General features: G+C 38.6%; 1 protein-coding gene across 1 annotated transcript; it reads left to right on the forward strand.

Moving 5' to 3' along the window:
• The first annotated feature begins 9,585 nt into the window (after positions 1–9,585).
• LOC110528199 (homeobox protein Hox-C12a-like) lies at positions 9,586–13,851 on the forward strand. Its single transcript, XM_021610059.2, has 2 exons — positions 9,586–10,211; positions 11,161–13,851. Exons 1-2 carry the CDS (start codon positions 9,611–9,613, stop codon positions 11,397–11,399), a joined length of 840 nt encoding a protein of 279 aa, XP_021465734.1. The 5' UTR covers positions 9,586–9,610; the 3' UTR covers positions 11,400–13,851.
• Positions 13,852–15,381: the final 1,530 nt, after the last annotated feature.

Consider the following 15,381-nt stretch of genomic DNA (forward strand, 5'->3'; position numbering starts at 1 on the left):
GATCAAATGGACCTGTTTTCTATGGGATCTGTTTTCTATTTTATCGACACGAACCTCTATCTGAACCCGTCTCCCACTTATCAGGTTTTATCGCTTAATGTCTACTCTGAGGTGTGGTGCCAGGAAGATGACCTCTCGCTCAACGTCAACAAAACTAAGGAGATGATCGTGGACTTCGGGAAACAGCAGAGTGAGCACCCCCCCTATCCACATCGATGGGACCACAGTGGAGAAGGTGGAAAGCTTCAAGTTCCTTGGCGTACACATCACTGACAAACTGAAACCCACACAAACTTTTGCAGATGCATAAATTAGAGCATCCTGTCGGGTTCTATCGCCGCCTGGTACGTCAACTGTATCGCCCACAACCGCAAAGCTCTCCAGAAGGTGTTGCGGTCTGCCCAACTCATCACCGGGGGCAAACTTCCCGACCTCCAGGACACCTACAGCACCCGATGCCATAAGAAGGCCAAAAAGATCATCAAGGACATCAACCATCCGAGCCACTGCCTGTTCACCCCGCTATCATCCAGAAGGCGAGGTTAGTATAGGTGCATCAAAGCTGGGACCGAGAGAATGAAAAACATCTTCTATCTCAAGGCCATCGGACTGCTAAACAGCCATCACTAGCATATCAGGGGTGGCTGCCTATGGACATAGATTAGGAATCACTGGCCACTTTTAGAAATGGATCATTAGCCACTTTAATAATGTTCTGTATCTAGCATTACTCATCTCATATGTATAAACCGCCCTCCACACTATTCTACGGTATCTTAGTCGCTTTTAAATTGTGTTTACATATTTCATCACCCATTTCGTATGTATTGTATTCTGGACTACACCACTGACTGTTAAACAGCAGGCTGCTGCCTATAGACATAGATTATTACTCTGGGGCGGCAGGTAGCCGCATTGGACTAGTAACTGGAAGGTTGTAGTATCGAATCCTCCTGCTGACAAGGTAAAAATCTGTCGTTCTGCTTCTGAACAAGGCAAGGCAATGTTCCTAAGCCGTATCTTAGTCACTTTTCATTGTTTGTAGATATTGCATCACCCATCTCATATGTATATTCTGTACTGTACTCTGACGTGCTTAAAATGGCTGTTTAACAGTCAGTGGTGTAGTCCAGAAAACTGTATATATATTCCTTACTTAGATTTACGTGTATTTTGGGTATATGTTGTAAAACTGTTAGATATTACTGCACTGTCAGATATAGAAGAACAAGCATTTCGCTACACCCGGAATATCATCTGCTAAAATGACCAATATATTTTGATTCGATTTGAATCTATCTATCTTTGTATGAGGTCTTCACCAACTGACACACACTGGTTGAATCAACGTTGTTTCTATGTCATTCCAATGAAATTACGTGGAACCAACGTGGAATTGACGTTGAATTGCGCATTGACAATTAGTTGGTGTATGAGAGCTAAGACTGTATACGCAAATGTTGTGCAAATCAGAAAAGCATATGGACTTTTGTTGAGATACCAAATTATGGACCACAATCCAAAAAAAGTAAATAATAACCTATGTTGATATTCTAGTTAGGTTATTATGATGCATGTTGGAAAATGTTCTTATTTGGTAAATAAACAGCAGTCCAACCTCAAATGTTCAAGTGGAATCGTTAATAAAAGTGCCGTAAGTTGGCCACAGCCTAATTTGATAACTTTACCTCTTTGAACTTGCATGCAACCACCTTCGCTGACGTTAAGCATGGATACTCCTGGACTAAATGGTTAAGAACCCCTCAACTGAAAAATGATCCATGACTATGGTTTAGATTCCAGAAGGATTACGCAATCCAGACTTTGTCCTCGTCATATCATTTTAATTATGCTTTCAAGACCAAAAAGTCGATCTACTTCAGGACCAGCTGATACAAATGAACCTCCTTACTATCTTAATTCGATATTGGAAGATTGTCATGCCAATTAAATCACTTTAAAAACTGGGTTTAGTCAGTCTATAGGTTAAGTGAAAATATCTCAGTGAAAACTAAAACTACATATTCTGAATATGATTATGTCAAAATGGAATGATAGGCTAGGTATTTTGTCAAAAGAAGAATTGTCTGTGTAGATTATTAACAAAACGTTTAGTCAGTAGCCTAAAAAAATCTGTTAAGTCGCTTTGCCGCTTGGCTGTTTCAGTTTTTATTCTCCGCAGCAATGTGATTAATTAATTAATTAATATGTGTTCCAAGATATGGCATTAACTAATTTGAGATTATCATGTGACTCTTATAGGCTACATTTGTAATATTATAATATATTATCTAAAGCCTATATATACCTATGTGGACTACATTTTATTTTATCGAATTTCGACAATGGAAATGCCACACAGTTTTGAAACAATCGGTGAATAAATGGATAACATTTTGGGGGAAATTGGCCTTTTACACACGCGTTTAGTTGTGCGTAAAAAAAAGTAACCCTCGCGTAGCACGTATTCCTTGAATACCGTGCATTTTACCCTAAGACATGTTAGGCTATAAATTCTTCATCAATATTCAACAATTATTTTACAGGTTCATAATAATCCATATTTCAACTCTTATGTTGCATCTGTGTCTCAAATTAACTTTTTTTTGCGGAAAACCTTTAGTGAACATGCGATCCCACCATTTCAAAATGAAGGTGTAAACGGATACCGAGCTACTAGTTGCGTGCGAAGACTGCATGAAGCATCTCCTATCTGAATTGACAGATCCTAATGGTTTCATTTTTAAATCTCGACTAAATACTCTATAGGCCTACGTGATAGTGCTTTTGGCATATTGGTAAGATTGCTTGTGGATGACGTGTCATACCCTGAAATGCAACTGCGGAGCTCCTTGTCTTTTGTGTCTGTACGTAACTTCTTGGCTACCCTTGACCATGACTATGCAGTCACTTTGACCTTGACATAACAACAGCTCGCGCATAGCAAACTAGGGAAGGTTGTGCTTCCTTTCTCTGGTGGGATGGATGATGGGCCTCGCGGTTTGTTTGCAAGGCAATAGAATGTTTGTTCTAGTCTAGACAGGTTATCGCTAGCATTCCATAAAATAGTTTACTGTCAATGCTTATTTGATATCATCCCCAAAGTATAGCCATTTTAATCAGTTTCTGTCGTTCATTTATATTTCTTATTCTTAGTATGTTTCCTTATTTTCTGCCTGACGGTTTTACAGAATAATCTCGCCCCGGTCTCCAGACCTTAAAATATACAGCACACTTACACAGTCATCATAGGGAGTGTGTCGTATTTTGAGCATGTATAACAGGTAGACAGACCATTGACTTCTTGCAAGTCCATCAGGTTTGACACTGACAAGTTTGAGCTGTAGCGTTCTTTTCAAATCGAGATTTAAGGTGTGCGCCTTGCGATGAGCTGTGCATCTGCCTTAAAGGAAAACAGACGTGGCCCATGAACTCATTTTGAAGGTATGTCGGCTGTTTTTATACCTTGAGTTGACATATATGTGCAGAACTGTATGGCTATATCAAGAGTGTATACCTGCTCCGTTTCAGATTTAGGACTTCAATAATAGGAAAGAGAATAGCGCATGAGATTTGTCCTCTTAAGATGTAACTTTATTTATTTATGTGTGCATGCACACCTATGGTCGTATTTTTGCATGTGGGGAGTGCAGTAGCCCAAGGTTATGAACTATCACTCATTTTGCTTACACAATTTCATGAAGTAGCCTAGATGGCACTGGTAGAAAACAAACTTAAAGGTTCTGTAATAGGAATAGCATGTTTTAGTGAAGACAGGCAGCTTCGAAACTAATTGGTTTGTTATTTTGTTTAATTTTAAATAGCAAGAAAAAACTATTTTATTGGAACATATTGCGAGAATTGTACAATCATAGGCCTATGGAGGCGTTTAACGCACACTTTTGATAGACTGTACATATTGGAATAGCACGGCCTAATTCTTGCTTGGTTTCGATCACTGCTCTTATAAAACCAAATATCTGAAAATCTACAAATTCATTTCTAGAATGGAAATAAGTCACACACACACAACCATTTGAAACAGTTGTTGAACAAATGGCAAACATTTTAAAGAAGTAGTGAGCCTTTTACGCACGTGTTTATTTGTGTGTAAAATAGTGTAGCATTCACTTATCCAATGAAATATAATACAATGTGGATTATATTTTCAGTTTAGATTGTTCATGTTTAGGCCCATGCATTACGTTTCTGAGCTGTGGGCAATCGGTATTCATTCGACTATCTGGAGTTTCAATTTCACATTTCGGTATATCGAAACATTTGAAATGGCTTTTGACAAATATCACTTTGTTATGTCTCTGTAAAGCACGTAGTTGAGCTGCTTGTTTACATTTAAAATCACTGGGCATCGATACCGTAATACTGTATTATTTTGTCTCACTTGTAGCCTGCCTACATTTGAACAGTGTTCCTTAACTAAAAAGTCCACAATGTAGCTCGTTTTTGGATAACAACAACCTAAAATATTAGGTTATATTTCTTTGTTGAATATCTTGTCACGTTATGTCTTCAGTTTTATGTTTTATAATTTACATAATTTAATTTAGCCTACATTAACACAGGGATTTTGTCCACTCGTGTGAGTCAATATCTTACATTAGAACCGTGGGGACCGATCTAGGGAAAGAGCTCAGAGAGAGGAGGCTTTCATGGTCAGTCGACCAGAGTTTAACCCGGAGTATGAGTGAGTGAATATGTGCAGTCCTGAGTGGGCATGCTGAACTGAGAAGGAGGATGACAGCCTCTGGTGGTGGATGGATGGAAATTTCAGGAAGTAGTGGATGGATTAACCCTTGGCAGTATATAGGTGAGCAGAATTGGAAGAAGAACAACATTGTCGCGTTTTAGATTTTTTTATCAAAAGATTTGTCTTAATGAACTGAGATTTTATTACGTATTGCCTTACTCTAATCCAAACAACCACCTCAACCACCCACCCAGAAATGTTTCGTTTTTATCAATTGTAGTTGATAGTAGTAGTCTAATTAATATTTTTGTTGAATTGAGGTTTTTATAGCATGTCATGTTGCATGATTTAAAGCTAGTTTGTCAGCCAGAAGAACTGCCTTTATCCTGAACAGCTGAACTGTGTTCGAGTTGACATTGCATCAGCAAAAAGCTGCAGTCGTTCCTTTCAGATGACGCATTCACACGCAGGGAAATTACATATTGTAACATATCATGGCAGATGTTTATTTTAAGCAAAAAGTATTGGCGACGGAATATGATTAACAGTTTTTATTGTTATAACTAATTCTGGATTAGTAATTTGGTAGGTAATCGGAAGTCTTTATGACACACACAATCATACACACACACACACCACACACAGACAGATTTATGAGATTTGTATCACAGTGCAAAAACCGCATGTGGGTCCATAATATGCGGTTGTGCCTTACCAAACAAATCACACGGACTGTTGCAAAATAGGTCATATATACTACAAATAGAAAACATAATTCCAAAAGTATTTGAAGCCATCCCAGGTGATGTTTTAGGCTATGTATTTGTTGTATATATTCAGGGTTTAGGGTAAACAAAATGTAGCCTACCAAATAATGTAGGCCTATCGATTGGAGTAAAGATGCAATTGACTCAGTATGAATATTTTCTTATTTTCTTAATCAATGCCCATGAAGTATATCATGTGCCCATGAAGTATATTATGTGCCCATGTAGTAGCCTACTATATGCCCAATATGCTACTACATGCCTATTATGTGCCCATTTAGTAGCCTAAATTTCATATTACGAATTGCAGATGTCTTGTAAAGTAAACCTTATCAGCCTAGTTAAATTGAGGCTTGTTTATTTTATCCAACTGCTTAATGTACCCTCTTCTTTTTGTTTACTTTAGCTGTCTTTATACGATAATACATTATACGTTACCATTTTGTTTAGATCAAGCCATTGATTGTGGGGTAAATTGGTACTTAGGTTTTTCATTTGAATTTGACTGAAGTAAAAACACGTTCTGTTTTTATTGAGCTGTAGACTAATCAAACGTGGATTACATTTAAAATAGCCTTGTAATCTGTGTCAAACTCAGATTAAAATTGTACAAAATGATATCGATGCCATGTTGATGAAGTTGTTGAAATAATGAAGAAACAATCAAGTGCTAACATGTGCTCTGATGAAGGCGCACGACACGCGTCAGCATTAAACATTATTGAAGGAGATTAAGTTGCAGTCCTTAGTTTCTTTTATATTCCAGTGTCCAATTGTGTTTCTTAGATTGCCAATTTAATATTGCTATTGGTGTTGCCTGTACGATTGGTGTTGGCTGTAGACTGAATAATTATATAATTTCATTCTCACGAAAGATCATTAAACATTTCAAAAACATTAATATATTGATGGGACAAATATAATTAGGCTACTCAACTATTAGTGCTATACTTTTTTATATGCTACCATCTAAGAATGAGCTATAGTGGCCTAATGTAAACACGTCTGATAAATATTTGGCTTCAGGATGATTTTGGGGGGGACAAACGAGTCTCATGAGTTTCAAAACGGTGCTGTAACTTTGACAACATGTTGTAACGAACTAAAAGGAAGGAAACGCCCTTTGTTGACGCTATTGTCCCTGCCTGGACATGGCGAGAGATTCCAAGACAGTTGTGTCAATGAGCCAGCAGACATCAATGCACTAGACAGTGACCTTGAACTGCCGAAGCGCCAATTGGTAGGCCCATTGCGTTCTAAGTTTTTTTTTTTTAAACGTAAAGAAAGAACTTGAGTCAGAGAAACGCGGAAGTTCCATCACCTTTTTACAACTAAACTGTATGTTAAAATGTTGTGTTCAATATAAATATAAGTGATCTTGTTGTTTTTTCTTCTTCCTTTCGAGGAGTCAGGTTTTGTAGTTATTATTTTTGTTCAATGGTTGTCATTATGCGGCATGGGTAGGCCTTATCTTCTCTTTCACCAAGGTAACTTCCTTGTTTGCCAAACGGACTGTTCTTTAACCTCATAACTTGTGATAAGCACTGTGTGCGCTGAGAAATGGATAGGCTACATTAGCACAAACATCAAATATGTATTGGTCTGTGTGTTAGTGATCCTAGATATCATAAACTGTTGTTATGAGATTCCCCTTGCTACTTTGGTCAATACCATCCTAGTACCCTAACATTTAAATTGACTGAAGCGGTGAATGACTGGAGGTCGATGACTGATGGTGTCTTTTTCTGATAATAATTGTAATATGCCTACAACATTTTGTGAACTTTTGCAGCATATAGGCCTACTCCGCGTAACTCTCGTTCTGCCCCTGAACAAGGCAGCTTTGGGCCAGTAACCGTAAAGTTGCTGGATCGAATCCCCGAGCTGACAAGGTGAAAATCTCTCGTTCTTCCCCTGAACAAGGCAGTTAACCCACTGTTCCCCGGCAGGCCGTCATTGTAAACAAGCATTTGTTCTTTATAACTGACTTGCTTAGTTAAAAAAATATATATAATTTTTTTAAACGAATCCGAACGCTATTGATTTGCAAATCCACGGCAAATGACCCATACACAAAAGTCGTTTTGAACGATCCAATAACTACATCAGTTATTTGAGGCAGAACAAAACAGCTTACAAGACCACAAACACTCCTTGGAAATCCATGTCATGTGTTTTATGAGTTTGTATTTGCAGTCATTTGTTTATGGAAAGGGTCCTATTTGGGTAGTCTATTACGCACGACATTTTTTAAAATACTCGCCCCGTAATCTTTACCCCCCCCCCCCCCCCCCCCCCCCAAAAAAAAAAAAAAAACATACTAGCCTGGAAATCAGATATTGTTTATTTTTTCTTCAATTGTCTTTTGTTGTAGGTAAAAAGGGGACACATTGATTGACAGCTGAAACAGGCTATGCGTGCTCTTTGAATATCCTATCGCATATTCAGTTTTAGACCCGTGTCCCAAAAATGTAAGATTGCACGTATTGTAGCTATATTTTAACTCCTTCTGACCTCAGAAGCCTTCCTTCCGTAGCTCTAATGCAAAACTTTCGTTATCCCATTTAAATGTTCCATACATAACAACAATCTTTATTTTGTGACTAATGTAATATTTTCTTTCTCACAGAAGTATGCAAAGGCACATTTGTTAGTTATAAATGTGGCATTGTATATTAGGCCTTTTTCCATCCTTCTTGTCGAATATGAATCCTTACAGACACTATCATTTATTTTTTGTCGCATCGCAGAAGCTGCTGCAGAAGCCAATGCTTCCATGAAAGTGATATGTATGGGCAGGTTTATTACACATTGATAAAATAGCGACTCCTCTCTTTAAGATGTGGAGTATGCACACTTAGGCCCACTATTGCACTGTAACAAGAATGGCAACCATTAGCAATTTCTTAATATGCAATGTTTTGTTTACAGTTTACGTAATTGCTATAATTTGGCAAGTAGGCAAATTATTAGAAAGCGGTGAAGGTTGTCAGGAATTTCGAGAATAGCAACATTAGGCCTACACGAGTAATGTTAAAATGAAAGTGTGTAGTGGGTAGTGGGTAGGCCTATGTCTAAGCCAAAAATTACGTCTTTGTTCAATTTCATTTCATACAAGTTGTTTTGTGGCAATGGAACACTTTCCTAATTGCACCAGGCAGTCAGTCAGCCTATTTTGCCATTTCTTTCCATGAAATATTATCATTACTCGGTGAGCCCTTGTTTCGCAGTATCATACAGATGTTTAGTTATCTTATTCAACTTGTTTGGGACAGGGGCGCTCAATTGCAAATCATTGAATAAAAACGCATTGTGATGAAGTTCGACTGATGACGCGCTTTTAGACTGCTTTGACCACCTTGTTAAACCCACATAAAAATAATAGTTTATAACAAGCTACCCAATGTATGGCTACGAACGTTTAATGGGATAAATGTTGAAGTTGTTCCTTGGAAATGCTCTTAAAATAACCTTATTGCAGATCATCTTTTTTTACAGAGCCAAAGGTTTCAACTTACTGACCCCGCTACTGTATAATACGAGAGAAGTGAGGCTGTGAGTATCAGTCGTTCCCTAAAATAGACCCGTAAAGTGGAGCATCACAGCTTTATATGACATTCAATTCGTCTGTAATTTGCTCTAAAATAAAGAGTGAGGCATGCACACCCAACAATGGTAGATATTTGGTGGGGTGGGGGGGAACAATATAACACTTACAGGCCTTTGTGCAGCTGCCTTGTAACCGTTAAATGACATATTTAAAAGAAAAGGCAGGCTCTGGGAAAACTTTACTAAGATAAATATGGCCTGTAGCCTAATATTAATGGATTGGGTCATCACTTGAAAATTAAAGAGTAGAGTATTTTGAAGCAATAAAGATAAATAAAACAAGCAATGAAGAGAAAACAAATCCAGATTTTATTTGGCATAAAATGTACTTTAAAAAGCATATAAAACCCATAATACAGAAGTGAATGTTTTGTTTGGTCAGTCATGGACATAGTGGGTGGCACCTTCTGTAACGCAAGTTGGTGAAGACATGTGACTCTATTCCGACCAATCAGGCGCGCCGCTCGGTTTCACTATGTTAAATGTCAGATCGCTATAAACTAGAAGCTCTTGGTCGCCCACTGAAATGGGCGAGCATAATCTTCTTAATCCCGGTTCCGGGTTTGTGGGACCTTTGGTAAACATCCATACTGGAGACACATTTTACCTCCCCAATTTCAGAGCATCCGGGGGACAACTGGCGGGTCTACCCTCTCTCTCCTACCCAAGAAGGGACAATGTATGCTCGCTCCCTTGGACCCCTTCGGAGCCGTGCAATGGATATCCTCAATCCTACTTTAGCAGTCCCTTGCCCATTAATCCCTCTTTCAACCGTGCATGTGAAATCACCAGACAAGATGAAAGCAAATGTTTTTACAGCAATGGTGTCGGCAACAGGGAACCCTGCGCTGAAAGCGCAATCCTCAAACGTGAAGAGAGGGCAAGAGGAGACTCCTCTTCCTCCATAACGACGGAGCATGGACTGCACAACGGGATGGGCAACAATGGTACATTTTCCAAGTACGACTATGGCCCCGAGCAGTTGACCCAAGATCCGCCATCCTGTCAATCCCTAGAATCTGACTCCAGTTCATCGCTGCTCAATGAAGGGAGCAAATCTTCTGCAGGCATCGCTCAGGCGTTGACATCCCCTGGCAATCACGCACTAGGCACAGCAGCGGGTGGAGGTGAGTTATTGGACATTAACAATGGAATGTAATGCGCTTGTTTTTGTCATTGGAATCTTATTTCTTGATTTGTTGATAGTCCTGTTGCTCGTCTTTATAAATTCTTAGGATGCTGAATTTACACGAGCCTTGCATGTTGGGGTGAGCGCCGCTAGGGGAAGCATTCAAGGAAGGGTACATATTTTCGTTTACACTCAGCCTTTTACACACCAGTAAACCCTTACAGCACCATAAAAATTCGATGTTGTTTGTGGTAAAATGAGAATGTCTTGTGGTAAAAATGAGAATTGACACACAATATTTTGAACAATTTCAACCTATAGGATTTCAGGAAAAACATAGACTCAATGTTTTTGATAGTTTGTTGCAAATAAAATCAGACACCGAAAAAAATACATGCTGTTATTCACAAGAACTCTAGATTGCATGCCTTTGGCAATTGGATATGCTTGCATGCTTGAGAGTGAGACTATCGTTATTGACGACCTTAACTGCCACTGTAAACCTGACACAGACTAATGTGAATTACAGCGTATCTATCCACAATCAAATTACAAGATGTCATACGTCCCACTGTCTCACCACACATTCTTTGGTGAAATTCAAAATTGTGAATACCTTTTACATAATAAACAGTAGTAGTATAATATAATTTGTTTGAGTGTCCATATTCTACTCTGAATGTTAACTCATTGTTTTAAATGAGTCTGTTTTAAGACTGGGCCAGGAACTGCTCACACTGATGACAACAGCTTTCAAAATACGTTTGATAACCAGCTCTATAGAATCAACTGATGCAGCTTTATAGAATCAACTGATGCAGCTCTATAGAATCAACTGATGCAGTGCAGGACTTTTACCTTAGCTTGGCGATGTATGCCAAACTATAGGCCATAGCGCCTATACGTTCATCCATGCTCACCCATCCACTTCTTCTCCCCCTCTCCAGGCGCCCCGTGGTATCCAATGCACACCCGAACCCGAAAGAAACGTAAACCCTACTCCAAACTCCAGCTGGCTGAGCTGGAAGGCGATTTCATGCTCAATGAGTTCATCACCAGACAGCGGCGGAGGGAACTCTCTGACCGCCTAAACCTCAGCGACCAACAGGTTAAAATATGGTTCCAGAACCGGCGGATGAAGAAGAAGAGATTGATGCTTAGGGAGCAGGCCTTGTCCTTCTTCTAAAAGGGAGAGAGAGGCGAAAGAGAGATTGTGAAGAGGAATATAGGCAGGCAGTATTTTAAATTAAACGTACTGTATTTTGGTGTAATCAAATTCGATCGCATAGCATGCTCAGTATGAAGTCTGATGTCCTTAAGAAGGAGGACGCATCTGGTTTATCACTACATATTTCGAAAAACAAATTAATAGTCCAAATATATGTTTATCTGACCTTGAGTCGCATAAAAAGTTACTAAAGTAATGACAGTGCAAGGGGTTAAGTATTCCCCAGCCTGTATTCCGTGTTCTTTGATAGGCCTATAGAAACATCTCATTAGTAAACGCCCTGGAATGAAAGGCACAGTAATTTGGGAAAATACAATTTGTGATTTGTAAATTTTTTGATACACATATATTTGACTTTGTAGTTTCCCATAACTTTACCAATACAATACCTACACACTTGTGGCTCACTCGCTAGGGCGGAACGTTCTAGATCAACCATGGTCACAATCATTGAAAAAATGTTTTGGAACTAATCAAAGTTTATCTGGTGTTTAAAAATGGATTTGATTTAAGATATGAACAAGTAGCCTATAGATGTGAAGAATATGACGCTAACAGAAAGTTACGGATTTCATGCTATTGGATTCAAGTCAATAGTAAGTATCAGTTAATAGGTCAGTTCAATTCACGAATGCATGTATTTATAAGCCATTTACGTCCATCGCCTGAGTTTAGTGGAATTATGATTGAACTGACCACGATTCTGTTTCATAAATTAGAGTTTATAGGGCTACTATAGCCTATACGCCTATGTAGGCGACGGTGCATTATGGCTATGGCGCATAATAGTTTACATCTAATCTACATTCCACCAGTAGTCTATTTAATAAGTCATGTCATGATATTTTTCCAAAATCGACCCCAGAACCTATAACAATCATTAAATTACAGAATCCTAAAACAATTACAATGGTAATGCAAGGCTTAATTTGGGCTATGGTCTAAATAAGCATAGGCCTATTATTTGATAGCCTATTGTCTTGATCGTATAGTGGACAATAAGATAGTTTGGGGCATGTAATTGAAATCCTTAGTTGTGTATTTTCAATCAGTCACGTGCTCTAGGGGACGTGCATGGCCACGGTCAAGGACAACAACTGGCCCTACACCCTACTGCTGTTTTTTAAATTGCGTTTCGATATTGTTTGTCAATCACAACTCTTTTATTTGCCAATATCGGTTATCTGGTATTACATTTCTCGTCCCACTTAAACACACGAACACACACACACGCATTTGCTGAGTTGCAGTCTTTAAAGGCTGGGGGGACTGCGATAAGCTATTTGAGGGTATTTTGGGACGGGTGGGCAAGTGTCCATGCTGCTATTTCTGTGCGGAATGATCCGCGGATTCTCTCGACGCTTGAGCGCAAAGTAATAGCCTATGTACCGTCATGACTATTTATCGACTGCGATCTGTTTACTGCAATAATAATTGGCGGCTTGTGTAGACTAATATCTTTCTCCGTAAACACTCGGACACATCCCTATTAGATCCCTCTTTAAAACGTGCATTTCCTGTGTAAATAACTGAGCAGTTGTCATAGAGGAGGTGAAAATGGTCTGGTTTAAGGCCGTCGCTTACTTAGCCCCACAAGGGCATGAATGAGGGCAGTGAAAATGGGTCCTAACTGCAAACGGCTCTTCTTTTGATTGGATTGATATTAATACCAAAAAGACTAGTACATGTTTTGAGAAGTACATGTAATGTAGGCTTGTATAGGATATCCACTGTAAGATGTGAATTAGGTAGAGAAATTGCGCAAAAAGGATTTATTGTCACGCAATTTGGGCCTATCAGTTCCATCACCAAATGCTGAAATTCACTTACCTTCTATGCATTGATGATTATTGCTTGTTGTCTGCTACATATTTTCTATTATCCTTATAGTCATTATCATATTGAAAGCTTTAACTAGGCTATATTTTAATGTTATAAAATGTAGTCAGTAGCTGTATTATTGTCGAAGTGACAGTGTTTGCAAGGAATTTGGAATAAGTTCTCCCCTATAGGAATTTCGTTCATGAAAATACAGTATAGATGTCCTGAATTGTTTGTGCTGCGCTCTCTCTCTCTCTCTCTCTCTCTCTGTCTCTCTCTCTCTCTCTATCTCATCTCATCTCATCTCATCTCAGTATTATTCAATATGTTACCCGTTTGTTGTCTCCACGTAACCAACTCACTTGCGAGTAGGCATATGCTATATTGTAAAAATTAGAATGTAGATAACTGCATTTTAGAATGTCCCATGTGATAAGATTTTGTTTTGTCTGTGTTGTTATGTAACATCATATCCAGTGTATAGAATACATTGGCGATTGTGTGCCCTGCCCTATACCAATATGAATTACATGAATGTTTCAATGTATGTGTAAGATTTATTATGTCTATTAAAATATGTTAACTTTTATATTATTATCATATTGTTAAGGTAATTATCCAGATTTTTCTGAGTTACAGTTCATATAAGGAAATCAGTCAGTTGAAATAAATGAGTTGCGCATAACCTATTGATTTCACATGAATGCGAAAACAGATATGCATCTATTGGTCATAGATACCTTTAAAAAAATGGGCCTCACAATGGGTCTCAGGATCTCGTCGCGGTATTTCTGTTAATTCAAATTGCCATAGATTAACTGCAATTTTGCTCGTTGTCCGTAGCTCATGCCTGTCCATACCGTAATTCACAAGGTTGACGTCACCAAATTCTGAAATTCACTTACCTTCTATGCATTGATGATTACAGCTTGTTGTCTTCTACATATTTTATATTATCCTTATAGTCATTATCATATTGAAAGTTATAAGTAGGCTATATTTTAATGTTATAAAAAGTGGTCAATATGACGCCATACACGGTCTGCGGTTGTGAGGCCAGTTGGACATGCTGCCAAATGCTTTAAAATGACATGGTAAAGAAATTAATGTTACATTATCTGTCAAAAGCTCTGGTGGACATTCCTGCAGTCAGCATGCCAATTGCAGCTCCCTCAAACCTTGAGACGTCTGTGGCATTGTGTTGTGTGACAAAACTGCACACATTTTAGAGTGGCCTTTTATTGTCCACAGCACCTGTGTAATGATTATGCTGTTTAATCAACTTCTTGATATGCCACACCTGTCAGGTGGATGGATTATCTTGACAAATGATAAATGCTCACGAACAGCGATGTAAACAGATTTGTGCACAAAAGTTGAGAGAAATAATTTTTTGTGCTTATGGATGTCTGGGATCTTTTATTTCAGCTCATGAAACACGGGACAAGCACTTTACAAGTTGCGTTTATATTTTTGTTCTGTGTAATTGGAGTTATGATTAACATCAATATTGCTACAAGTGGAGGGGTTACAGACGTGTCTGTGTGCATGTAGGCTAAACATGAAGCACATGTAGAGTACACGCCATTCTGTGCATCCTAACAACCAACATAATACTGCAAACGCATTCACCTTACCCGAGGCGCACTAACAGAGGTAGCCTAACGCCTTTTTGATTCTCAGCCACTCATTTCAAGCAAATCATTTTATAAGGTATGTGGTACGAGAGCTGATAGCAATGCATCCAGTTATGTTTCCTTTTATAAACAAGCTGGACGTAGCAAGCTATGCTTTTACAAGACTGCGAAGAGGATGCAATAAAATAATATATTTGCTGTGTAACACTTTTCCTGCTGCTTGCACATCCGCATAACAGTATGGTTAAGCAATATAGGCCGATTATCGGAAATTGCAACATGACGATATTTTTTTTGGAACGCATCAGTCTTTGTTTTGCTTTGCTCTTGAAATTTGTCATGTATCTTCAACCATACACTTTGCTTAATAGATGTAGTTTTATGAGAGGAACTTTAAATTGTGAAAACGTTTGTTTCTCAGCGCAGGTTTAGCACCATTGACCGGGCCTTGTTACAGCTCCAGAGACCAAAAACATCAATAG

The sequence above is a fragment of the Oncorhynchus mykiss genome, chromosome 7 (assembly GCF_013265735.2).
Source record: "Oncorhynchus mykiss isolate Arlee chromosome 7, USDA_OmykA_1.1, whole genome shotgun sequence".
NCBI lineage: Eukaryota > Metazoa > Chordata > Actinopteri > Salmoniformes > Salmonidae > Oncorhynchus > Oncorhynchus mykiss.